This window comes from Peromyscus californicus, unplaced genomic scaffold (genome assembly GCF_007827085.1).
Source record: "Peromyscus californicus insignis strain IS unplaced genomic scaffold, ASM782708v3 Scaffold_11__1_contigs__length_118956290, whole genome shotgun sequence".
Taxonomy (NCBI): domain Eukaryota; kingdom Metazoa; phylum Chordata; class Mammalia; order Rodentia; family Cricetidae; genus Peromyscus; species Peromyscus californicus.
In genome coordinates, this window is record NW_026294402.1 from 103972930 (window position 1) to 104000568 (window position 27639).

The window sequence follows — 27639 nt, forward strand, 5'->3', positions numbered from 1 at the left end:
CTGTGGAAAATTCTATCCCTTCATTGCAAATTGATATTTACAAGAAGTTGATTGGGTTTTCGGGATTTGATTTGAAGATGTGGAGAGTTAACAGGATACTGAATGTGCAGACCTTGTGTATCTTCTCTGCTCACGATGAAAGACACACCAGGGAAGCAGGTGTATACTGTTTTTCCCAAGACCCATGAACTGCCCAGATTCCTTCAAAACTCTCCTTACTTTTGCTAGATGAGAACAGTCTACGAACCTGTGTGTGTGTGTGTATGTGCCTTTCTCTCTCTCTCTTCTCTCTCTCCCTACTCTCCCCCTCAGTTTTTTTGAGACAAGGTTTCTCTGTGTAGCCCTGGGTGTCCTGGAACTCACTCTGTAGCCCAGGCTAGCCTCTAACAAAGAAATCCTCCTGCCTCTGCCTCCTGAGTGCTGGGATTAAAGGTGTGCGCCATCACTGCCTGGCTCAATATCTTCTCTCCTTAAGTGGCTGCTTCATTGCAGGTTCCACCCTGTCTCTCCATGTGGTATCTCCAGACCAGTAGTAATCAGGCTCATATCTCAGCAGAGAAGGAGTAAAGCTACTGTTAGGAAAGGAAAGAAGTGAGCGAGCAGATGAGTCACGTGGTATGTCTAGTCTGTATTGCTGGGAACTGAAGGAACAAGTCCAGAAGCGGACTGAGACTTGTTACCTTCTGTGGACTCAAGGTTGAGGACAGAAGTGTTCATAATGACTTGGGATTTAACATCCCACAAAGACACAAGATATTCATCCTTAACTGTGGCTATGAGGCTTGTGGGGTTCTGAAAGAAAATGGGCCCCCAAAGGGAGTGTCACTATTAGGAGGTGTGGCCTTGTTGGAGGAAGTGTGTCACTGTGGAGGTGGCCTTTGAGGTCTCATACACACTCAAGCCACTCCCAGTGAGACTTTGGATCAAGATGTAGAATTCTCCAGCACCGAGTCTGCCTGCATCCTGCCATACTCCCAGCCCCAGCCTCCATGTTCCCCCCATGATGATAATGGACTAAACCTCTGAAACTGTAAGTTGCCGCCTCAATTAAAGGTTTTCCTTTATGGGACTTGCCGTGTCCCATAGTGTCTCTTCACAGTAATAGAAACCCTAAGACAGGGCTCTTTGGAGATGAGACATGAGTTGCCATAGCGAATGATGTGGAGATGCTGTGGTTAATGCAGAGGGTCAGACATTTCAGCAAAGCCTATAAGAACTGAACGTGAGTCCCTGCTAGCCCATCATGTTCCCAGAGAGATCACAGCCACACCTGTCACAAGGCAACACAGAATGTACTCTGAAAGTGAGTGGAGCATCCTTGAGAGGGCTGTCATCTAATGTGTCTTCAAATGAGGGCAAGAGAGCTACTAAGAAACTAAGCTCCCTGGGTACCAGTGAGATGATGGAATTCTATCTAACAGGGGCCTGGAGGTAACATTTCACTGTCCAAAGCGAGAGAGGTGCAGTTGCTGAAACCAGAAACAAGGCTGTCTTTGCAACTTGGAGGCCTTGAGCTACAAGGATTCATGTCAATGGCAAACAGGCCTTGCTGTTCCCAGGAGAGACACTACGCAGGTGATGATGATAATAACATTTATGACCTACAGCCAGAAGCCACAAAGAACAGGGGTATAAAGTACTCATGTCAGCCACCAAGTAGAAAATCGTGATCCTCCGGACAATTTTGATATGGATTACACACAGGTCTTACACACAGCCCATTATTTGGATGTTTTTGAGAACGGACCTTTGCAAATATAGAAAATATTTATCCCTTAGTCTTTGTCCAGTGGAACCTATGGGACTATCCACTGGAGAAAAGAATAATCCTAGACCTTTGGAGTGCAGTTGGATTTAGACAGTGAGCTCCTTCTGGTGACATGGTGATAAAAAAAAAAAACAAGTCAGTTATAATAAGCTTTCATAATAAACTAGGAAACACCGAGACCTGAGGAAAAATGGCCCAAGTCCATCTTATGTAGGTCAGTGGTCCTGTGAACTCACTTCATCATTCCTGGTCTATGATGTAAACTTATACAGATGCGCAAGGCAGTGGCAGATGAATGGTAGATTGCCTGTGGAGTAGGCCAAACACTGACTTGAAGGATCAAAGCATTGTAAAGCAGCCATGCTTCATTGGGGTCACTATGTCCATCGCATCCTGTGTCTGACGCAGATCACAGCAGGGGAGAGTCAGCTGGCACGACCTGACCTGTGGCTGTCCCTGGTGGCCGCTGTGCACGTGTGTCCATCTTCAGGAGCAGGTGAGTTCTTCGCCACCAGTTATTTATTGGAAGAATGTGTTCTTGTCCATCAGAGCAGAAGAGAGGATCAAAAGCAATTTCCATTTTCCTGGAAAAGAAGGCCACTCACATTGACCCTTCTACAGCTCTGATCATTTTGTTCTCTGGCACATCACAGTATAACCTGGAGGAATCTCAACTCTGACCCTCTATTCTGAAAATGACATGGTCCTAAGATACCACAAATGGTGCAGGAAGCTATCTGGTGATCTGGTCAAGACAAATGGGTGCCAAAAGGCATATTACGATTTTTTTTTTTAATTTTAAAAAACTTTTTTTTCATTTTACATACCAATCCCAGGTCAGTTTACCCCTCCCTCCCCTTCGCCCACCTCACCCCCCACCTTCCCCATCCCACCCCATCTACTCCTCAGAGAGGGTAAGGCCTCCCTCGGGGAGTCAACAAAGTCTGGCCTACTAAGTTGAGGCAGGACCAAGCCCCTCCCCCTGTGTCAAGGCTGAACAAAGTATCCCACCCTAGGGAATGTGTTCCGAACAGCCATTTCATATACCCGGGATAAGTCCTGATCCCACTGCCAGGGGCTCCCCAAACAGATCTAGCCATTTAACTGTCACCCACATTCACCTAGTTCGGTCCCATGCATGTTCCCCAGCTGACAGGCCAGAGTCCCTGGGCTCCCACCAGCTTGGGTCAGCTGTCTCTGTGGTTTTTTCCCATCATGATCTTGACCTCACTTGTTCCTGTGATCCCTCCTCCCTCTCTTCAACTGGAGTCTAGGAGCTCAGACCATGCTTGGTTGTGGATCACTGCATCTGCTTCCATCAGTTCCTGGATGTGGGTTCTATGATGACAGTTCACTACTCTGATTATAGGGGATGGTAAATTCAGGCACCCTCTCCATTATTGCTAGGACTCTTAGCTGGGGTCATCCTTGTGGATTCCTGGGAATTTTCCCAGCACCAGGTTTCTCCCTAACCCCATAATGGTTCCCTTTACCAAAATATCTCTTTCATTGCTCTCCCTCTCTGTCCCTCCCTCCACTCGGCCATCTTAGTCCCTCCTGTTCCCATCCCCCATCCCTTCCCTTCTACCACCCCCACCCCAGTTTACCCAGGAGATCTTAACTATTGTCCCTTCCTGGGGCCCTCCATGTGTGTCCCTCTTAGGGTTCTGCTTTTCACCTAACTTCTCTGGGGTTGTGGATTGTGGCCTGGTTATCCTTTGTTTTGTGTCTAATATCCATTTAAGAGTGAGTACAGGGGTTGGGGATTTAGCTCAGTGGTAGAGTGCTTGCCTAGCAAGTGCAAGGCCCTGGGTTCGATCCTCAGCTCCATAAAAAAAAAGTGAGTACATACCTACATACCGTGTTTGTCTTTCTGGATCTGGGTCTGGGTTACTCAGGGTGAGTCTTTCTAGTTCCATCCATTTGCCTGCAAATTTCATGATGTCATTGTTTTTTACTGCAGAGTAATAACCCATTGTGTAAATGTACCACATTTTCCTTATCCATTCTTCGGTTGAGGGGCATCTAGGCTGTTTCCAGGTTCTGGCTATTATGAATAATGCTGCTATGAACATGGTTGAGCAAGTGACCTTGTGGTATCATAATAAGAATTTAAATTCCTCTTTCTTTTCACTTTTAAAATGTTAATAGTGGCTGTTGAGATGGCTCATTGGTAAAGACATTTGCCGCCAAGCCTGAGACACAATAAACATTTCTCTGTTTTAACAAACATTGATAGGAGGGGGGAAGTGATCTTTATCTACTTCTCCTTGTCAGCTCCATTACACACTTTAAAATGCACATACACTTCAATCCTACTCCCCTCCCCTCCCTCTTGTCCTCCCCCCATGCCCATTAATCTCTTTCCTTTTCCCAATTAGCCCCCTTCTACTTTCATGGCTTTCTGTTTTGTTTTCCGAGACAGGGTTTCTCAGTGTAGCCTTAGCTGTCCTGGAACTTGCTCTGTGACTAGGCTGGCCTCGAACTCACAGAGATCCACCTGACTCTGTCTCCCAAGGGCTGGGATTAAAGGCATGTGCCACCACCACCCAGTTTATGCTTTTTTTGTTGTTGTTGTTTTGTTTTGTTTTTGTGACCCAGTAAGTTCCATTATGGCTGTTTGGAGAGCCAGAGAAAGACATGGGTGGTGGTATGTTTGCTAGTAGCTATACCACTGAATGAATCTCTTCCTCTCTCATCAACTGTCCAACTGTGCTACATACCACTTTTGTGCATGTGTCTAATTCCATGTTTATATCTCAAATGTCTGAGTATCAAAGATCTGTAAGAAAGTACATGGAGGGGCTGGAGAGATGGCTCAGCCATTAAGAGCACTGGCTGTTCTTCTAGAGGTCCTGAGTTCAATTCCCAGCAACCACATGGTGGCTCACAACCATCTGTAATAGATCTGGGGCCCTCTTCTGGCCTGCAGGGATACATGCAGACATTACACTGTATATATAATAAATAAATAAATCTTTAAAAAAAGAAAGTACATGGAACCATACTTTTAGGGAAATTTATCCCTCAGTGAAACCATAATTCTACCCAGAAAGTTGAGTTAGATCCTCTGCTGAGGCTATCTGCTTTCCAGGGCTGGAAAGTACCCCAAAGTTGTAACCCAGAGCTTAGCTGTTCCTCATCACTTACACACAGACTGTCACTGTTAATCCACTGTCCCAACAGTGAGTTAGGAGGTGAGCATGCTTGTGAAGATGGAAATGCTAGCTGGCTGCGGTGGTACACCTTTTATCCCAGCACTTGGGAGGCAGTGGCAGGTGGGTCTCTGAGTTCAAGGCCAGCCTGGTCTATTTAGCAAGTTCCAAGCTAGCCAGGGTTACATGGTGAAACTGTCTCAAAAAAGCAGGGTGGGGTGGGGGAACTGTTATACTGCTGACTCTACGCATTCAATTTCTTGGTTGTAATGTTGTACTTGTTTGCTGGATGCTTCCATTGGGGAAACACGGTAAAGCATATAGGGGGTTGTGTGTTGTTACTTATAACTGTAATAACTACATGAGAATCTGTAGTTATTACAAAGAAAAAAAGTTGAACTTAAAAAATAAGAAATAAGCCGGGCGGTGGTGGCTCACACCTTTAATCCCAGCACTCGGGAGGCAGAGCCAGGTGGATCTCTGTGAGTTCGAGGCCAGCCTGGGCTACCAAGTGAGTCCCAGGAAAGGCACAAAGCTACACAGAGAAACCCTGTCTCGAAAAACCAAAAAAAAAAAAAAGAAATAAAAAGAGAAATAACTCGCCGGGCGGTGGTGGCGCACGCCTTTAATCCCAGCACTCGGGAGGCAGAGCCAGGCGGATCTCTGTGAGTTCGAGGCCAGCCTGGTCTACAGCGCGAGATCCAGGAAAGGCGCAAAGCTACACAGAGAAACCCTGTCTCGAAAAACCAAAAAAAAAAAAAAGAGAAATAACTCAATTAAAAATACTTAACACACACTTCAACAGACAGAAGATAAAGGAGCCGGGTTCCCAGTACCCATACCAGGCAGCTCACAGCTACCTGTACCTCCAATTCCAGGAGACCCAATGCTCTCTTCTTGACTTTGTGGGCATATTTACACACATGAACATACCCCACATATACACATACACATACTTCAAATACCCTGACACAAGCAACCTGAAGACATGTTGATTCTGCCCCACAGTTCCAGGCACAGTCCATCACAGTAGGGAAGTGACGAGTTTATCTAATTATTCTCTATCAATAAAAACTCAGGAGTAAGATATCGGGGCAAGAACCTGAATGATCAGAGAAGCGACAGTTAAAGTGATCAGTGACCTCCTCTCTCTCTCCTTCCTCAATCCAAAAAGGCTGAGAATCTTTCTAAACCCCTCCCTACTACTTTCTGTGTCTCTCTATATGTCCTCTGTCCTCCAAAACCTCTATGGCTAATTTTGGTCAGATAGTACCTAGCTCCTCCCTCTGATTCAAAGTAAACTTTATTGGCAATCTTGGGAGTGTCAGTACAATCAAAATATCCCACAAGAGGACAGTCATGGTAGCAGGAGCTCAGCACATCTAGTCCCACCACATCTGTAGTCAGGAAGCAGAAAGAGACAATGCTGGTGCACAGCCTCCGTTTTATTCAGTAGGACCCTTCAAGCCCAGGGCATGGTGTTGCCCTCTTTAGAAGGGTCTTCCCACCTCAATGGACCCAATCAAGATAATCCCTCAAAGCGGTGCCCAGAGGCTAACCAAATCCAAATAACCCTTCCCAGGTGCCTGGAGGCTTGCCTCATAGGAAATTCCAGATCCTCTCGAGTTCACAGTTAGCACTAACCATCTCACCACTGTGCAGCTGCTAAAATGGCTGATAACATGATTGGGAGCATCGGATCCTGAAGAGTCGTGACAATGTAGTTGTATCAGTTACGTTTCTATTGCTATGATAAACAACTTATAGAAGAAGAGCTTGGTTGGGTTTATAATTCCAGGGAGATAAGAGTATGTCATGACAGGTAACAGCAGTCATGGAAGCCCGAGTGTAAAGCTGAGGGGCTCACATCTTGAGCTATAAGCCGGAGGAGAGAAAATAAAGAACTGGGAATGGTATGTGGCTTTGAAACCTCAAAGCCTACCCCTAGTGACATACTTCCTCCACCAAGACCACACCTTCTAAACCTCCACAAAAAGCACCACTAACTGGGGGCCAAGTATTCAAAGAGCTGACCTGTGGGGACGTTCTCATTCAAACCACCACAGTAGTCAACGTAGCCTCTACCAGGGTTCTGTTTCTAAGACATCGGTTTAGAATCTTTCCCGAGAGTTCTTGGTGACTCTCCCCAATGAAAGTGATGATGCTCAATTGATCGATCGATTAATAGATAGAAAGATAGATAGATGATAGATAGATAGATAGATAGATAGATAGATGATAGATAGATAGATAGATAGATAGATAGATAGATAGATAGATAGATAGGTAGATAGATAGATAGATAGATAGATGACATTCTTTCCTGTGAGTAACTGAAACCTGGCTACCTGCAAGTATGGAGATACCCAATGCCACTATTACTTGAGTCTCATTTTCTTCCAGTATCAAATGAATGATTTGGACTAGATAACACTGAAGCAGTTTCCCAGGTCTGATTTTCTTGATTCTTTTTGTTTGTTTTTTGGGGTCAGGGTTTCTCTGTGTAGCACTGGCTGTCCTGAAACTTACTATGTAGTCTAGGCTGGTAGTCCAGGCTGGCATTGAACTCGGAGATCTGCCTGCCTCTGCCTCCTAAGTGCTGGGATTAAAGGCATGTGCCACCACCGCCCAGCAATTTTCTTGATTCTTGGTAATTGTATAACTTAATATATAATTTGCTTCATCACAACATTAAATTTGAGTAATAATTTTACATCACATAAAATGTTATTTTTAAAAATATCTGCTGTACATTCATGATGCCATGCCCGTTCCAGAGAGTTTCATCAACTCTCTCTCTTCATGCTGCCTTTGTTATGAGGTATTTGCACCATAATAAGCTAGGCAATTTTCTGATTATCTCACTCATAGGAAAACTAGTCATGCCGCACTGGATAACTTTCCTGTAAGAACCCCCAGGGACACACTGTGCTTCCTCCTTGACCTCCATTTGCCTATTTGATTGAACACACAGATAAAAGGAGAATTGATGAGAACATGAAATGATCTAACTTGAAATGTTTTTCATTATTACATTTATTTATTTTGGGGGAGGGAGTCAGATGTGTGTGTCATAGTGCACTTGTGGAGGTCAGAGAACAATTCTGAGAGTCAGTTCTCTCCTTCCACCATGGTAGATACCTCTCCCAGGTACTGAACTCACGTTATCAGGCTTGGTGTCAAGTGCCTTTATCCACTGAGCCTTCTTGCTGAACTTAGCTTCTTATTTCTATTGTGTAAAGGAAGATTGTGTATGGTTTGAGATGATGGGGTTCAAAGGACAACTTTGTGGAGTCAGTTCTCTCCTCCTACCTTGATGTGGATTCTTGACATTGAACTCAGGTCACCAGGCTTACAAGATGAACACCTCTACCCTCTGAATCATCATGACAGTCCAGGACTAACTTAAAAAAAAAAAGATGATATTATTATTATTATCATCATCATCATAATTATTATTATTAGTTTTGTTTTTCAAAACAGGGTTTCTCTGTGTAGTCTTGGCTGCCCTGGAACTCACTCTGTAAATCAGGCAGGCCTCGAACTCACAGAGATCCTCTTGCATTTGCCTCCCAAGTGCTGGGATTAAAGGCATGCACCACCACCGCCAGCCTGTTTTTATTTTATGAGCATTTGTTCACATGGATGTCTGTGTACCACATGTGTGCCATGTGCTCACAGAGGCCAGAGGAGAACATAGGATGCCCTGGAGCTGGAGTTATGAAGGGTTGTGAGCCACCATGCTGGAAACTAAATCCAGGTCCTCTACAAGAGCAAGGAGTGTTCTTAAAAGCTGAGCAATCTCTGCAGCTCCCAGATCTAACTAACTAACTAAATTTATATATGCATTTGCTATCCTAGCACTAGGAAGGCAGATTCCTAGATCTGGATGGCCAGCCAGGCTGTTCTACTTGGCAAGCTCCAGGCCAGTGAAGACATTTTCTCAAAACACAAGATAATGGGGTGGGGGCAGAGTGGGCGAAGGGATAGCTCAGTTATTAAGAAACACTTGCTACTCTTGCAATGGACCAGAGTTGGTACCCAGCACCCACATGGCAGCTCACATCAGGTTGTAGCTCAGCTCCAGGGAATCCAATGCCCTTTTCTGGCATCCATGGATACTATTTGCCTGTACATGCAGACAAAACACTCATACATATAAAATTAAAAAAAAAATCTTTAAACCAAAACAAGATGGATAGTGTCTGAGGAATAACAACTGAGGCATCCATTTATAAGCTTGCCCTTGTGTGCACCTACCCCCACACACGCATCTACACACATATACACGTGTGCACACACAAAGATTCTGTTAGGCTATTATAGAAATGTTGTAAGTAAATGCTTCAATAAGGAAAATGTACAAGCTCCAGGCCAGGCTGGGCTGAATCAGACCCTGTCTCAAAATCTCCCCCAAAAGAGGAGTATGTTTTGACTCTGAATAAAATAATTAACTCTCGCCAGGCAGTAGTGGCGCACGCCTTTAATCCCAGTACTCGGGAGGCAGAGGCAGGCGGATCTCTGTGAGTTCGAGGCCAGCCTGGTCTACAAATTGAGTTCCAGGAAAGGCGCAAAGCTACACAGAGAAACCCTGTCTCGAAAAACAAAAACAAAAACAAAAAAAAATTAACTCTCTATGTGTGGATGGTAATTAATATGGTGTTTAATTATCTGAAGCCATCCTGAATGGTAACTCACTCCTGTATTCCCAGTCATTGAGAGGCAGAAGCAGGAGAATAGAATTTCAGCTACAAGGTGAGGCTTGGGCTACAGAGGGAGACCTTGTCTCAAAAAACTAAAACCAGGGCCAGAGAGGTGACTCAGCAGTTGGGGAGCTTCCTGCTCTTCCAGAGGACACAAGTTCAGTTCCTAGCACCCAATTCCTAGCTCACAACCACCAGTAACTCCAGCTCCAGGGGATCCAATGCCTTCTTCTGGCCTCCACAGGTATCTACAAATATGTGGCAGATACACACATAAAAATAAAATTAATTATTATTATTTTTTTGTTTTTCCATATAGGATTTCTTTGTGTAGCCTTGGCTGTCCTGGAACTTGCTCTGTAGACCAAGCTGGCCTTGAACTCACAGAGATCCACCTGCCTCTGCCTCTCAAGTGATGTGTTTAAAGGCATGTGCCATCACTGCCTGGCTTAAAATTAACTCAAAGCCGGGCCGTGGTGGTGCACGCCTTTAATCCCAGCACTCGGGAGGCTGAGGCAGTGGATCTCTGTGAGTTTGAGGCCAGCCTGGTCTCCAAAGCGAGTTCCAGGAAAGGTGCAAAGCTACACAGTGAAACCCTGTCTTGAAAAAACCAAAAAAAAAAAAAAGAAAAAAAAATTAACTCAAACAAATAAAATCAGTCAATCAATCAGTGTGGCATGGTAGTGTACAGCTGTAATCCTAGTACTTAGAAGGTAGAGGCAGGAGGGTCAAGGTTATCTTTAGCATTCAAAGCCAGCCACAGGAGACCCTGTTTATCTCAAAAAACAAACTTAAAAATTAAGTAAGGCCTATTTCTAAAGTGATAGCAAACTTGGCAAGAGGAGGAGATTTCAAAGTGGCAGTGGACAACGTATTCTACCCCCGGGAAGCTGAAATGTATATAATATGTAGTCCGGGTTGTCCTGGAACTCACTATGTAGACTAGGCTGGCCTCGAACTCCCAGAGCTCTGCCTGCCTCTTGCTTGAGTGCTGAGACCAAAGGCATGCATCACTACATCCCTGGCTTGTATTTATACTTTTGAACTTCAAAGCTCACTGTCTTCCAGTGCTGGGAACTGTCCTCTGTGACAACACCTACCTCCTGCCAGCCCTGCTATTTCCTTATCACCTGGAATCTCTGCCAGTCAGCTTCTCAGAACAGCTGCGGGAGTCACAGCAGGTAACGTGGACTGACCAACTGGTAACTTTTGTAGAATGAAAGAGTGTTTCGTTATATAGTTTTATTCAGGGGGATGAAAGAGTGTTTTACTATATAGTTTTATTCAGGGGAAGTCTTGGGCTGAAATTACCCAGCTAGATCATTTGTCTGGAAAGTGTGTAGGATGAAGGGAACAGCAAAATGTGCTGTAGACAAAGAATAGCATATAACCACCTCAATAGTGCAAGTGAGCTTTCACTACCAACTCTCCGGTTTTCATTCGGGGAATTTCATTGGTCATTAACTAACTATTAACACCAGAGCAATACATTATCGAAGTTTAAGAGTAAGACAGTGGGCCGGGCGGTGGTGGCAGCGCACGCTTTTAATCCCAGCACTCAGGAGGCAGAGCCAGGTGGATCTCTGTGAGTTCAAGTCCAGCCTGGTCTACAAAGTGAGTTCCAGGACAGGCTCCAAAAGCCACACAGAGAAACCCTGTCTCGAAAAAACAAAAATAGAAAGAGTATGGCAGTGAGCGTCTGGGATTCTGTCCTTTTCTTTTCTTACCATCTGTTGACTTACAGGTCATACCCAAGAAGTAATTGTAACTTTAAAACAGTTTGTTGAAAAGCTCTTGGCACTTTCTCCTTCATTTCACAAATATTATTACCCATTATTACTGGTATCTTAGTAACTTTGGCTCATCTTCTTTCTTTGTTAAACAGTGAGACATATATAGTTTTATTTCTTATGTTTAAAAAGTCATTCTTGGGCACAGTGGCGCATTAGCCATAAGCCACGTGTCTGAAAGTCCTTTCCCGTGTTTAGGAGCTGTGTCTGAGCCCTTGTTCTCATGCTCCAGATAGCTGGGCCTTTGCTCTAAGGCAGCTGTCTCCACATTTCTTTCCCTCTGGGCTGGTGTGACCTGCTCACTTAACAGTAAATGGGGACTCAAAACAGTTTCAGCCTCCTCTTCCCTGCTACAAAATGGGCTTCAGAACACTAGGAATTCTCCTCAGAAATGGGCTCCATAAGAACGTAACTTCTCTCCCATGAAGTCTGCTGAAATCCCGCTACCCTTACTCCACATGACATGGCGTTGACATTTCTGTTGTCCAATGCTGGCATTCCCACTGCTGACATGATTTGGGGCCCCTTTCCCCCTTTTGTGGGGACTGAGAGATGGGGACCCAGTTTTCATCACCATTCTGGAAGGCATTTCCTGCAGATGTGCTATGGTGACAGCGGTCCTGCTTTACAGTGACAGCAGGCACACTGTTCCTAGGAAGCCACTGCTCTGGAGAAAACTCCATGCTGTATTAGAACTCCATTGCCACAGGTTCCTGGCAAGATGTGTTTATTTATTAAATGACATGTGGCAATCCATTTGGATAGAAGGAGGTGGCTTGTCACCCTTTGTGCCTCTCGATGCAACAGGAGCTGCTTCTACAACTGGTTACAATCAGACCGTGGTCTGAATGCCAGTAACAGTCTTCCCCATTCTTTAGAATTTCTCTTCCCTGAAATCACTGGCATTCTTTGTAGCCAACATGATACTAAAAGAGAAACTAGTGGGCTCCTCCCCTAGACACCTACCCTGCCCATGTCCTCTAAAGGCACTGTTGAGAATGAAAAAAACAAAACCAAAAAAAAGCTTCTTGGTGTTTTGCCACTTTTACAGAAGCACTACACAAAGCGTGTCTACAACGACAGAAAACATAAAACACAGACCTGTGCTCACACACACGGAGTTGGGCTTAAAGAATTTGATCAGATAAATTGAGGGGAGGTAAGGAAAAAGCCAATGAAAGGAGACATGGAAATTGGATACATGTCTGTAATCTCATACTGAGGCAGGAGGATTATCAGCCTGAACTACAAAGTGAGTTCAAGGTTAGCCTGGTATACAAAGTGAGGAGACCCTGTCTCAAAGCAAACAAATGAACAAAAAGCTGTAGGAATGGCTTAGCTGTGATTTGGGGTACATAAAAAGGGGGTGAATGACAAAACCAGGCTAAGGAGAGGTTCCGTAGCCATATTTTGTACTGGGCTACTGAACTATAGTTATGCCGGCTCGTGAAAATATTCCTAAGAACACTATCTTGGTTCTATTGCTGTGAAGAGACACTATGACCAAGGCAACTCTATTTTTTTTTTTTCGAGACAGGGTTTCTCTGTGTAGCTTAACACCTTTCCTGGAACTCGCTTTGTAGACCAGGCTGGCCTCAAACTCACAGAGTCCGCCTGCCTCTGCCTCCCGAGTGCTGGGATTAAAGGCGTGCGCCACCACTGCCCGGCTGACCAAGGCAACTCTTAAGAGAAAGCATCTAACTGGGACTTGTGTAAGCATCCATGCTTATTTACTGGGCCAGCGTCACCTGATATGGCCATAAGGAATGAAATCAGGAGAGGCTGGAGGGGGAGCAATCAGCTTTTATACCTTTTTCTGAAACAGAATATTATGGCAATTGCCAGGATCAGTATAGTTGTAGTTGCCAGAATTCAGTGAAGTTTGCAAGTCACACAGGGTAGACAAGATTAATGTTTAAAACCAACTGTCCTGTCAAGTTTCCATGCTTCCTTGACTACGAAGGGAGCATACCAAGAAACACAAAGTGGCCTGAATGCTTCACTGCCTGAGGGAGTGCATCGGTCTCTCAGGAGGCACATTGTGCCCCTGCAGTCATGGACTCTAACCTAAAAAACCTATGACGCATGCTTCCCAAGGCAGCTAGGCCAGGCCAACTCCATGGTTCCCTGCAGGCTTGCTTACGGGTTCAGAGGTTTAGTGCATTTTCATCATGGCAGGGAGCATGGGGGCACACAGGCAGACATGGTTGTAGTAGTAATTTCTTGTTGACTGCCACACCCAAGTAATGATATGGAGACATATTATTAATTATGAAAGTCTGACCCTTAGCTTAGGCTTGTTCCCAGCTAGCTCTTTTTTTTTTTTTTTTTTTTTTTTTTTTTTTTTTTGTGGTTTTTCGAGACAGGGTTTCTCTGTGTAGCTTTTGTGCCTTTCCTGGATCTCACTCTGTAGACCAGGCTGGCCTTGAACTCACAGAGATCTTCCTGGCTCTGCCTCCCGAGTGCTAGGTTAAAGGTGTGCGCCACCACCGTCCGGCCCAGCTAGCTCTTATAACTTAAATTAACCTGCTTCTATTAAGCTACATTCTGCCATGTGACTTTTACCTCTCTTCCATTCTGTACGTCTGACTTGCTCCATGGCTCGTTGGCGTGTCCCTCACGCCTAGATTCTAACCCTCTAAGTTCCTCTCTGTCCAGAAGTCCTGCCTGACCTCTCCTGCCTAGCTGTTGGCCCTTCAGCTTTTTATTAAATTTATTAAAAATCACAATGACACAACTTCACACAATTTAAACAAATATCCCACAGCACATGGTGCTGGAGAAGCAGCTGAGAGTTCTACATTGGGATCTGCAGGCAGCAGGAAGAGAGCAATATTGGGCCTGACTTGGGCTTTTGAATGCTCAGTGACACACTTCCTCCAACAAAACCACACCTACTCCAACAGGGCCACACCTTAATCCTTCTCAAGTAATGCCATTCCCTGATGACTAAGCATTCAAATATATGAGCCTTTGGGGGCCATTCTTATCTAAATCACTGTAACAGGGCCCCAGACTTAGTAGACCTGAGACCTTAGCACAACTGTCTCAATGATGGAAGTACTGTTCAAGCTGTAAAACTCAGCACATTGACAGTACCACAGGTCAAAACTAAAACAAAGACCTATCCATCAAAGTCCATAGTTAGGAGAAAGTCTCTAAATGTACTAACCTTGCTTTTTTGGCTTCTGTGGTTTGGTCTTATGCAGGGGTTACATGGAAAGTTCTTGGCAAGCAATTGGTGAGGTGGGGACCAGGGAGGTCTGCTTTTCTGACACACAGGCTGATGTCATCTGTATGACACTGGACGTCCTGATTCTGTGACTAAAGAAAAGCTACTGAGTAGAACAGCTTATGACTCTTGTCCCTGTGGTTGCTACTGCAGCGACACTGATTCTGCAGCTACTTATTAGGATGCAGAAGGCCTCTCTCCCTAAGAGAACGGGGAGACAGCTGCTGTTCTCTACACTGGAGGACCAGGGGAGGCAGAGAAGCCGCTCTCCTCCAGGATAGAGCTGATAACATTCACTGACACTGTCTTCAGATTGCTTCAGTCAGGAGTGTCTTCTTCCACAGCTGAAACCACCACAAACTGGAGAGCAAAGTCAGGCCCACTTTCCTTGTTGCTGTCACCAAACAACTGTGCTTCCTTCCACAGATCTTGCCACCATGAAGGTGACCTTCTCAATGGCCCTCCTTGTCCTAACGGTCTCAGTGTGGACTTCCTTTGCAGTTGGTAAGTTACAAGTTCTTACTCTATCCATATTTACTGCAATAGATCTAATCTATGGAAAAATTAGAGGTGCCAGTGTCATAGAGAGTCATTCATTCATTCATTTGCAGTGTCATTCATTCATTCATTTGCAGTGCTGGAGATTGAGCCTAGAGCCTTGTGCATACTGGACAAGTGTTGTACCATGGAGCCTCGTCCCCAGACACCATCTAGATTCATTTGATCATTGATTCCTCACGTTACAGATGAAGCTGAAAACCAGAGAAAGAAAGGATTCACACAGTGTTGCTAAGTATCAAAACCGGAAGTTGAATCCCAGCCTTTTAAATCCAGAGCCACTGACTTTTCCACAATACTAGGTTATCAAAAGGATATTCAGTCCTAGGAAGCATTGATTTTCGGTTTGTATCTGTACCTATCTCAAACCCAAGAAGAACTTCAGTAGGCTCTGGAGAAGGAGATTCTGATCTTCTGGCTAATGATAGACCATTTTTAGCAAAAGTGGCATTCACAGTTAATTGTAGAGCTGAGGACCCCTACATATTCTTTTCCCGTTTAGACTCCCCAGTTCATCTTTAGTCTCATATTTTCCATAGCTACTGTCTCTCACATTGAACTTCCCCCCACAAGGTTCACACCTTTAAAAGCTTTGTAAAAAGCTGAAAACTATTATTCATGTCTTGAATATCTCCTCTCCCTCTGTATCCAATGTAATCTGAAGGAAACTGGGTACATTTCCACATATCCTCACTTTTCACTCAGTCCTCACCCCCTCTGCTACTGAATGCACTACCCATGGGCATCCTACCTTGTTTCCTTCTGATGGATGTTTCAATCCTTGGGCTCTGTAGGTAACAGGCCCTAAGCAGGAAGACCAGAAGGCAGGGCAGTAGTATAACCCAGCCCCTACTACTCAGGGTCCAGAAGCAGCCTGACTACTGTCATGCTGCATGGGTCAAACATTAACTGAGTCCCACTCTGCCACCCAAAGAAGGAGTGACCCTGTCTGCTGCTGGTAAGTTAAAGCTAGGTGGCTCTTGCTCTGATCTCTTTGGCTTTAACTCTGTATTTTGCTCTGTGTTTCTTATTTAATAAGACTGTTTAGAAATTCATTTACATTTGGTGCCCAACATGGGGCATGAACCCATGCCCATGGGATTAAGAGTCCCATGCTCTACCGACTGAGCTAGCTGGGCCTTAGCTCCAGCTCCAACCACATGTGTTGGCAATCTGGCCACAAGCAGCTCCAGCTGCATGTAGCCACTAGTAGCTACGGTCGAGTGCAGCTCAGCTGGGCCTGAGGCCTGTAACCCCTGGCCTGTGAAGCCACCAATGGTTTTTTAACGGATTCTTGCCATGTGGGCACCATATGACTGCAGAGATATAGTCGAACCTTCCTTTGTGGGACCACCAGCCTGCAAATAATGATATGAAGACTTATTATTCATTATGAAAGTTTGGTTGTTAGCTTAGGCTTGTTTCCAACAAATTCTTTTTTTTTTTTTAAGATTTATTTATTTATTATGTATACATGTGTCCCTGCAGGCCAGAAGAGGGAACCAGATCTCATCACAAGTGGCAGTGAGCCACCATGTGGTTGCTGGGAATTGAACTCAGGACCTCTGGAAGAGCAGTCAGTGCTCTTAACCACTGAGCCATCTCTCTAGCCCCCAACCAATCCTTATAACTCAAATGAACCTGTTTCTATTGACCTACATTCTACCACGTGGCTTTTACTTCTCTCCTATTCTGTAGGTCTTACTTGTTCCGAATCTGCTCTTTATTAAACCAATCAGTAGGTGCTTTGGCAAAGATACATCTTCACAGTATACAAAAAGATTATCCCACAATACAAAGATGCTTTGGAATGAGTATGTAAGCTAGTGAAACTCAGCATCTTTTTAAGGCATTTCAGTATTAGTATTACAGATAATTTATAACTTAAAATGTATTTTCTTAAACAACTAAAGAAAATACAAGTGGCAGGGTGGTTGAGGGTGGCTCAGTTGGTACTGTGCTTGCCCAGCATGCACGAAGCCCTGGGCTCCATCCCTAGCGCCCCATGAACAAGCATAGTATCTACAATACTAGCACTCAGGGGGTGGAGACAGCAGGCTCAGGAGTTCAAGGTCACCCTGGACTATACAGCAAGCCCAAAGCCAGCCTAGACTACATGAGACTCTGAAGAAAGGAGGAGGAGGCAGGGAAGGCCACCCAAAACAAAAGTGACTAGCTGTCAGGGGAGAGAAGAAAAGGGAGAGGATGGAGGGATAGGGAGGGATACTGTCAAAAAACTTCCCTTTAAGATTTATTTAATGCCGGGCGGTGATGGCGCACACCTTTAATCCCAGCACTCGGGAGGCAGAGCCAGGCGGATCTCTGTGAGCTCGAGGCCAGCCTGGGCTACAGAGTGAGTTCCAGGAAGGCACCAAAACTACACAGAGAAACCCTGTCTCGAAAAACCAAAAAAAAAAAAAAAAAATTAAGATTTATTGTATGTGCATGAGTGTTTTGACTGCACGTGTGTATGGCACCAGGTTTGGGAACTGGCCTGGCTGTGCTCTGCTTTCATATGTGCACTATGTTCGAGCACTGCATTCAGAGGCCAGAAAAAGGTGTCAGAACTGGAGTTATGGTTATAAACCACCCTGTGGGAGCTAAGAACTGAACCTTGATCTTTTGCCAGAATAATAAATACTTTTAACTGCTGAGCCATCTGTCCAGCCTCAAAGAGTATGTAAAAATGTCTTTATGAAACCCAGTACTGCATAAAATGAGTATGTACCAATTTTAAAAAATAATTTTAAAAATGACAAAAAAAACTAAGGCTTTTGGAAGTTAAATAACTTCCCCTATGAAGGGGATGGCCAGGTCTCTACTTCACTTCATTCCTGTAGAGCTTCCTACTTCTCTTCATTCCTGTAGAGGCCAGCTTGTGTTAAAGGAGAATGCTGGGCTCTGATGATGGGATGGGGTGCTCTTGAATGACAAGGAGGGCCTCCTTCACCTAGTTTTTTCCTCTGAGGACACAGACAGGGCAATACTCTCCCATGTGCATGCTTTTGTCTTCCAGATTTCCCTCTTCCTATGGCCAGTCACATGACGGAAGAACTCTTCCAAGAGACAAAGGTGGGTTCCACTTCCCAGGTTCCCCAGAACAGGAGTGGAGAAAGAGCCAGCTTCCCTTCCAGGTCCCTGGGAGGTGGGGAGCAGGAGGGACTGGCCTGGGAGCACCACCATCATAAGAGAGTCCCAGAGTGTATGCAACTCATTTGGTTGCCCCTGGGGGCTCTTCCTATACACTACTCCAATATGCAAGCCTCCTGTGATAGCCACCACTAAATGTATGAGGAAGTTATGGTTCAAATTCAGGTTGATCCCAGGCAGATTGTGGTGGTGTATGCCTTTATTTTTTTATTTTAAATTTTTTTTAAGATTTATTTATTTATTTATTATATATACAGTGTTCTGTCTGCATCTATGCCTGCAGGCCAGAAGAGGGCACCAGATCTCATTGGTTGTGAGCCACCATGCTGGGAATTGAACCCCGGTCCTCTGGAAGAGCAGTTAGTGCTCTTAACCTCTGAGCCATCTCTCCAGTCCCGATGTATGCCTTTAAACCCGGTTCTTAGGAGGCAGAGGCAGGCAGATCTCTGACTTCAAGGCTAGCCTAGTTTACAGAGCTAATTCCAGGACAGCCAAGGCTACACAGAAAAACCCTGTCTCGAAAAACAAAAACAAAATTCAGGTTAGTCCCACTATGATGTGAACATCTTTTCCATGGTGATATCCAGGACACATGTGTGCCACCCTCACTCCGAACCCCATGATGCACTCTTTGTCAGTCCTGCATCTTTACCTTGTTGTGGTAAGTTCAAGCACACTGCCATGTTAGGCAGTACAGATTGTAGGTCACTCACCAATGCTCATAAGCAATTCCAATTTTTCCAGGCATGGTGGCCTACACTATTAGTCCCAGCACTGAGGATGCACAGGTGGGAGGTTCTCTGTGAGTTTGAGTCCAGCCTGGTCTACAAAGCGAGTTCCAGGACAGGAACCAAAACTACACAGAGAAACCCTGTCTCGAAAAACCAAAAAAGAAAAAGGAAGAAAAGGAAAAGAAAAAAAGAAATTCCTTTCTTTTTTTTCTTAAAATTTTATTTTAATTTATTTGTGTCTATATAGATGTATGCCACATGTGTACAGGTACCCATGGAAGCCAGAAGAATTGGATAGCCTGGAGCTGGAGTTACAGGCAGTTGTGAGCCATCTCATGTGGGAGCTGGGACCCAAACTCTGTTCCTCTAGAAGAGCAGCCAGTGCTGCGCCATCTCTCCAGCTCCAGAAATGTCTGCTTGGAAAGACATTGGCCAGTTTTTGATCTCTGTACCATAATAATCATGCTTTGTGGTCTGAGGAACAGAGACTTCTTCCTAATAAGGAACGGGTGGGAGGTTGGGGAATGCACAGAACATCTGTTACAGTGAGGTAGGTATCATGGTAAGGACCGGTAGAAAGGTGGAGCATCTGAGGCCTATTCTCTAAGCTCCTGGCCTGGTGTTCCTTAGTCCATCCCCATCCCTGCTACCAGTAACAATGGCCAAAGGACCTGGAGAGAGGGATGGAAGCCGTGCTCTGTGTCTCACTCCAGGATTTGTGCAAGGAGAACGTAAGGAATTGCTGGTTCGTTTCCTACCATAATCCCAGTGAGCCTATATGTGCCAGTGACCATGTCACCTACCACGGCGAGTGCCATCTCTGCTCCAGAATTCTGTAAGTCTCCGTTTTATTATCCCTGCCTCAGCCGACTTCCATTAGATCTTCCCATAGACACCCCTCCACTACCTGCTTCTCCATTTCTTCCCTTTTCTCTCCTGCTCCTCAAAGTTGAGTGGGATCCTGTTCCAGCAATGCAGAAACAGGACGCCACAGAGGTCAGAGTGCGGTGTTGGGTGCGGAGGACCACCAAGTGGAGGGAACTCAGCAGCAAGTAGGCACAGCATTCAGACCATGTAACCACAGCCCAGTTGGCTCATCGGGCCAAAGAACAGCCCGATGAGGAGGTAGGCTGGGGAGACGGCTCAGCAGGTAAAGGCACTCGACACCAAGCCTGAGGACCTGACTTTGATCCACGGTGGAAGGACAGCCCTACATTCCAAAAGTTGTCCTCTGACCTCCACACATATGTCACAGCACACACGTGACCATGCATATACACAAGCAAACACACGAATATACAATATAATTAAAACGCTTTTTAAGGGAGGGGAGGAAGAAGGGAGACGGGCGAAGAGGAGGAAGAGGAGGAGGAAAAGGTGGAGGAAGAGGAGGAGAGTGGGAAGAAGAGGAGAAAGCTGGGTAAGTTTTCCCAACTCATGGTTTATTGGTCTTTGAATGAATATTATTCCCCAAAACAACTTTTTAAATGTTCTCCTGTCAGTGTTTCAGTTTGGGGCCCGTGACATTTAGGTTTTGACAACATCTGTACAAAATGCCCGACTCTCTGGTCCATGGCACAGAAGTCTGCATTAAAGAATGGACAAACAAGTGGGGACTTCCTGGCTAGAAGCTGCTTTCTCGAGGGAGGAAATCCACAACTTGTGTACTACTCCCCAGTTAAGCCAATGTCCGTTTTTTGTTTTCAAACACAGGGTTTTTCTGTACAGCCCTGGCTATCCTAGAACTCACTCTGTAGATCAGCTGGCCTTGAATTCAGAGATCTGCCTGCTTTCTGCCTCCTAAGTGCTGGAATTAAAGGTGTGTACCACCACCGCCTGGTCTCCAGTATCTTGAGAGAAAAGAGGAATGACATGAGACTGGGTCAAACATCCATCCTTCATGATAGTCTTCTTTAAGAAAAAGAATAATCTTCTTGGTCAGAAGACAGATGCTTGGCCAAATAGGAATCAGCTGTTTGGTGCTCTTGGTTGTATAAATACTAAAACTTACACTAAGAGCCCACAAAAGAGTTGTGAAGTCAATTTGTATGTCAGTCTCAATGACTGGCACAGATAACTGCCAGTTACAGGGCAGTGTGGACCCACAGCACCACAAGAGATGTTGTTGTATACAAACTCACTTTTACTGTATTAAAAAGAATTAGGGCTTGAGGAAATGGCTCCGTGGGGAAAAATGTTTGTGGGCCCAGCATGACCATCAGAGTTCAGATTCCCAATATCCACACAAGGAAGCCAAACAAGGCTACATGCAGTACCAGTGCTGTTGAGGGGCAGAGGCAGGGGACCACTGGGGCTTTTCAGCACCAGCCAAGCTCTAGGATCAGTGAGAGACCCTATCCCAAGGGAATAAGGCAAAATGATATAGAGCAGGCTATCTCCTCCTCTGGCTCTACATGGACACACAGTAGCAGGTCCCTGCACATACACATGTGTAGACAGCACACACATATATCACACACACCTATCTACATAAACACTAAATAAACAAATAAAATTTTTTGCTTGATCTGTGGATATAGCTCAGTGGTTGAACTCTTCCTCGGTATATGTGAGGCCCTGTATTCAACACCCCCAACAATTAAAAGATAATTATAGTGCATATCCATGATCCCAGCACAAGGGAGGCAGAGGTAGGCAGATCTCTGTGAGCTGGAAGCCAGCCTGGTCTACATAGTGAGCTCTAGGCCAGCCAAAGCTGTATAGGGAAGGGAAGGGAAGATGGTATATATTCCCTCCTTCTTCGAGCAGTCACTGCCATACAAATTATACCTTTACCCATTGTACACCAGGTTAACACAGGCATAACTATTGTACACCAGGTTAACACAGGCATAACTATTGTACACCAGGTTAACGCAGGCATAACTATTGTACACCAGGTTAACACAGGCATAACTATTGTACACCAGGTTAACACAGGCATAACTATTGTACACCAGGTTAACGCAGGCATAACTATTGTACACCAGGTTAACGCAGGCATAACTATTGTACACCAGGTTAACGCAGGCATAACTATTGTACACCAGGTTAACACAGGCATAACTATTGTACACCAGTTAACACAGACATAACTACTGTACACCAGGTTAACACAGGCATAACTATTGTACAGTAGGTTAACACAGGCATTACTACTGTACACCAGTTAACGCAGGCATAACTATTGTATACCAGGTTAACACAGGCATTACTACTGTACACCAGGTTAACGCAGGCATAGCTATTGTATACCAGGTTAACGCAGGCATTACTATTGTACACCAGGTTAACGCAGGCATTACTATTGTATACCAGTTAACACAGGCATTACTATTGCTGTTTGTTTTTGAATCAGGAGAAAAAGATGTACAAGTAAAAAGTACATTTCATTGTCTTTTCTAGCTTCATAGGAGCTGTCCACTACTGGCTCTCTGTTTCTTCACATAGATTCTAGTTTGTCTGTTTCAGTTGAGACAGGGTCTCATTAAAAAAACAATTGTAAGCTGACCTCAGACTTGCTATAGCCCAGTCTGGCCTCAGACTCAACCTCCTGGCTCAGCCTCCTGAGGGCTACGATTACAAGTATGAACCACTACACTTGATTTTCTGTGTATGAATTCAAGTTTCTGTCTAGAATCCTTTCATTTAAAAAAATCACATTTTATTTATTTGGGGAAGGGAGACTTGTACATGTCACAGTGCACACATGGAGGCCAGAAGTCAACTTGTAGGAATTGACTCTCTCCTTCACATTTATAAGTTCTGAGAATGAACTCAGGTTGTCACCTTGGGAGCAGGTGGGTTTACATCTATCTCACCAACGATGTTAGAGAGTTTTGGTTCTTTAGGGTTTTTTTTTAACTTAACTTTTTTGTTTTTGAGAATTTTATACATTAGTACCATATTTACATCATTCCCACCCTTCCCTCTTTTCTAACTCCTTTGTGTCCCCTTCCCAATCCCTCTCGATTTAATTATTATTGTTGCATGTAAACACACACACACACACACACACACACACACACACACACACACACACACACACCCTCCTGAGTTCATTTATGTTTGCTTATGTGTACTTGTGTTTAGGGCTGACCACTTGAGGTGGGATAACCTAAGAGGGGCTTCCTCCTGCAAAAAACGGATCCTCATCCTCTCAGCAGCCATTGGCTGTAGGTCATCATCTAGGGGTGGGGCCTTGTGAGATCTCCCCTGCCCATGCAGGCACAGTGACTGGTGTGGCCATCATGCAGATCTTGTTTCTCAGCAGTATGGTTGCCTGAACAAGACCAGTTGGGAGGTTTTTTTTTTTTTTGGTTTTTCGAGACAGGGTTTCTCTGTGTAGCTTTGTGCCTTTCCTGGAACTCACTTGGTAGCCCAGGCTGGCCTCGAACTCACAGAGATCCGCCTGGCTCTGCCTCCCGAGTGCTGGGATTAAAGGCGTGTGCCACCACGGCCCGGCCAGTTGGGAGGTTTTTGATCACAGATTTAATGTCTGTACTTGGAGGTCTGCCGAGATGTTTTATTTCTTTATCAGTCAGTTTAGATAATTGTATTTCCATGAAATTCTCAGTGTTATCTAGGTTATCTAATTGATATATGTGTTCATGGTATTTTCTTAAGATTGTTCTATTTCTAATTGTGTGTGTGTGTTTGTGCAAGTGCACATGAGCGTGCAAGTGCATGTATGCACATGCACGTACACACACGAGCATGACACATAAATACAGGTACCTATGGAAGCCAGAAGAGGTCACTGGGTCCCCTGGAACTAGAATGTAGGCTGTGTCCAAACTCACCCTCTTCTGACCTCCGTGGGTAAACAGACATGCATGCAGGCAAAACACATATATACACAAAATAAAATGAATACATTATATATATATATATATATAAATTCACTGTTATTAACAAAATATTTCTTTCTTGACTTTGCCTAAGACTACCAAGAAAGAGTTGGTGATGGTTTATGGCATACAATAGAACAAAAATAATCATTCCATAATATAATTTCTTCCAGATACGAAAGCAGAACCATAATTAAAATGCATGATGGAGAATGTGTAAGTAAAGTCACTTTTATTCTTTCCTTTTAAAAAGTAAATCACATGTATTTAACAGCCCATTTTCAAGGATTTATGAGTGTGAGTTGTATGTGTGTGTGGTTTATGCATGAGTATTTGGGTATGTGCACACTTGAGTGTACATGTGGAGCCCAGAGCAGGCTGCCAGGTATCTTTTTGTGTGACTTCTTTATTGCTTTCTGCCCTGTTGCCTTGAGACAGGATATCTCCCTCTGAGGATCCACCTACCTCAGTTCCCCAGTGCCACTTACAGGGACTCACTGCCATGCCCAGGTTTTTAATTGGTACTGGGACTTCAAACCCAGGTCCTCACATTTGTTCAGCATTTTCTCTTATTCCTGAGACATTTCACCAGCCACTGTTATCAAGGATTTGTAACACTATAACATGAATTCTAAACTGTCTTTTAATAAAAAATCCTGGTGCCAGATATTGGGGTAAATGCTGAAAGATAGAGAGACAAAGAAACAAGCCACTGCCACGTCTCACCTCACCAACTCCTCAGCCTAAAAAGCCTCAGCTGATAGGCCTCTAGCTGAATGATGAATGAGCTTCCTCAGCCAAAAAGGCTCCAGCCTAAAAAGTCTCTAGCTGAAAGGGACGCCGAAAAGTCTTTAGTTCCTGTCTCCTCACGCCTTATATACCTTTCTCAGCCCAACCATCACTTCCTGGGATTAAAGGCGTGTGCCACCACTGCCTGGCCTCTATGTTTAATCTAGTTGCTTGTTCTGTTCTCTGATCTTCTGGCAAATTTTATTAGAGTACACAATATATCACCACAGTTAAGAAAACTGTCAAAATGCATAAAGGGAGAGATAGTGGTAAAAAGAAGCCCATACATCTGTCATACAGATTCAAAGAACTGGGAGGTTTGGGCCGGGCGGTGGTGGCACATGCCTTTAATCCCAGCACTCAGGAGAAGAGCCAGGCAGATCTCTGAGTTCGAGGCCAGCCTGGTCTACAGAAAGAGATCCAGGACAGGCTCCAAAACTACACAGAGAAACCCTGTCTCGGAAAACCAAAAAAAAAAAAAAAAAGAAGAAGAAGAAAAAGAAAATCCAACATACTGCCTATGCAGCTAGCCTAATACACAGAGAGACAGAAAATAAATGTATGTAACCAAGCCTAAAAAATCAATGATAAACTAAAAGAAACGTGAACCTACAAGCTTGATATGACCAAACAGAAGATTCTGGTGTCTTACCCCTGAGGTTAGAGACAGGTCAAACAAGTTGCAGGGTTATTATCCATACACATTTCAAGGCGCAGCAAGGACTACTGGGCATCCAACACAGTGAATCTGCAAGGTGAAATAACATGGTCTTTGAAGGCTGAAAGCTGTCTGCTACCAGAATTCCTTCTTGCTCAGCATGAGGAGGGGGTGGGGTGGCCCTTGTGTCACATGAATTTAATCCCAGCACTCGCCAGAGCCCAGCCTGGTCTACTGAGTGCGTTCCAGAACAACCAGAGCCACACAGTGAAACACTGTCTCCAAAAACTAAAAAACAAGAAACAAAAATTATATGACTTAATAGAGAAACAATCTATTTTCCTGAATTATTAGTTAAAATTAAAACTATGATAGTCTTCTCTAAAACTGTGATAGACAATATTTTATTTCCATGATTATTTCAGCTGATACTAGATCTTTGATAAATGCAGAACACTGTGAATGAGTTAGTAAACAGCTGGCAGAACCTGAAGGGATATTTTATCATCCCAACATTCCGTGTTTCAGGCAGAAAACAAGAATATGCATCGTTACTTATTTATTCATTTTTTCCCTCATTTTTCCTTAGATTTTTAGGTTTTGTCTGTTTTTGTTTCTGAGATAGGGTCTCACTATGTAGCCCTGGCTATCCTGGAACTCTCTGTGTAGACCAGGCTGACCTTGAACTCACAGAGATCTGCCTGCCTCTGCCTTCAGAGTGTTGGAATTCAAGCCATGGGCTACCACACTCTGCTTGTTCTTAATATCAATATGTTCTTAATATTCAGAAAAAAATGACAAAAGAAATAGGCAAAGAATTTTTTAACAGAAGGAAGAGAAAAGCCAAATCTGAAATTCTAGCACTTGGGAGGCTGCAACAGGAGGATTACAGATTTGAACCAGCCCTGCCTCCACTGTAAGACCCTGTTTCTAAAGCAAAAATCAGAGACAGAGAATATGCACCTGGGCTTGTTCACGAGCTGATTGACATGTGAAGTCTGCGCAAATGCTCTGGAATAACTGGACAGGTTCAAACCGAAACAATAATGAGATGCCAATTTACTGGCTACTGGAAAAAGTCAGGCCCGGAAGTATCCAGTGCTGGGGGAGACTAGACGTCAGGATTCTCACAATGTCTGGGAACCATGAGGACTTAAAGTCAATGAGGACTTAAAGTCAAGGCGGAGAAAAATCTCACATGTTTTAGACAATGTAACGAATTATGTACATACGTATCTTATAAAGCAACATTTCCAACCTTGAAAATGACCAAGAAATGTTCTCATCACTTTGCGAAGTGACATAGGAGTCTATGGCGGTGTTTATCATGGTGTGAAGCAAAAGAGAATGGATGGATGGATGGATGGATGGATGGATGGATGGATGGATGGATGGATGGCAGTTCTTCCCCAGAGACTTGCATATATTTTTTATCTATATCATAAACGGGAGGAGGGCTGGTTCTTACACCTTTCCCCAGCCCTTCTTCCTGCCTAGTATCACACTGTTTACTGTTATCCCCTCCCCCAGCTCTCTCACAGGCACTTTAAAAGCACACTTCCCAGCTACATCTCATATTCAAATAAGCAGAGGTCTGGAGAGGCCATGTGATTTGTCTCAAACCCTCTGAGCTGAGAACTGAGAATATGGGGGTCCGTTTCCCGTTCTGCTCTTCATACAGCCCTTGGCCTACCCCGTGGGTCACATCCCTCTAATCTAATACCTCCCATCTGCTCTGCTGGAGTGGAGTTCTGAGAGGCTCCAAGTCTCCAGAAGCACAGGCACCCACACCCTGTGCTCTCTGCTCTGCCCACCTCTACTCTGCTGTCTTTTCATCCTTCAATGAAATCAGAATGTCTCGTCAGCATCAGTTCAGGGGTCAGCATCCCTCCTACTGGATTGTGGGTATGGACATTGCAGTAGTTTATCTCTTCATTGCACTGACTTCAATTCTCTAAGCAAATATTTCTCTTACAGATTTACTCCCTGGATGAGTCTGAACAGGAATAAAAGTTACTGGATCCTCAGATAGCCAAGTGAAGCATGATGGCTGAATCTTCAAAGATACCCAATTTGGGGGACAGGGGCTGGAGTTCTTGGTAGAGTACTTGCTTACCATGTATGAAGCCTTAGGTTCGATCTCCAATGTTTGGAAGAAAAAAAAGAATAGCTCCTTGAGAAGTGCATCCTGGTAGTAGAAGATACTTGGATCAAATTCATTGATTTGTTTCTTCAATAAATGATTCTCAGCATAG

General features: G+C 44.4%; 1 protein-coding gene, 1 long non-coding RNA gene and 1 other non-coding gene across 3 annotated transcripts; 1 reads left to right on the forward strand and 2 right to left on the reverse strand.

Moving 5' to 3' along the window:
* Positions 1-27604, reverse strand: LOC128099627 (uncharacterized). The gene is made up of 4 exons (XR_008214560.1): positions 27501-27604; positions 25379-25474; positions 8236-8327; positions 1-2352 (listed from the first exon to the last, which is right to left on the reverse strand). It is a non-coding gene; the product is annotated as an uncharacterized LOC128099627 (long non-coding RNA).
* Spink8 (serine peptidase inhibitor Kazal type 8 (putative)) lies at positions 14806-27638 on the forward strand. Its single transcript, XM_052721524.1, has 5 exons — positions 14806-15152; positions 18223-18278; positions 19801-19922; positions 24111-24153; positions 27362-27638. The coding sequence occupies exons 1-5, from the start codon at positions 15086-15088 to the stop codon at positions 27392-27394; spliced, it is 321 nt and encodes a 106-aa protein (XP_052577484.1). The 5' UTR covers positions 14806-15085; the 3' UTR covers positions 27395-27638.
* Positions 16273-16345, reverse strand: Trnak-cuu (transfer RNA lysine (anticodon CUU)). Its single transcript has one exon. It is a non-coding gene; the product is annotated as a tRNA-Lys (tRNA).
* Position 27639: the final 1 nt, after the last annotated feature.

Bases quoted from the DNA above. Each gene is read 5' to 3' on its own strand.
- Spink8 (XM_052721524.1), top strand. From the start codon at position 15,086: ATGAAGGTGACCTTCTCAATGGCCCTCCTTGTCCTAACGGTCTCAGTG. The intron at 15,153-18,222 runs GTAAGTTACAAG...TTTGTCTTCCAG, and splicing joins GTGGACTTCCTTTGCAGTTG to ATTTCCCTCTTCCTATGGCC. The intron at 19,923-24,110 runs GTAAGTCTCCGT...AATTTCTTCCAG, and splicing joins CATCTCTGCTCCAGAATTCT to ATACGAAAGCAGAACCATAA.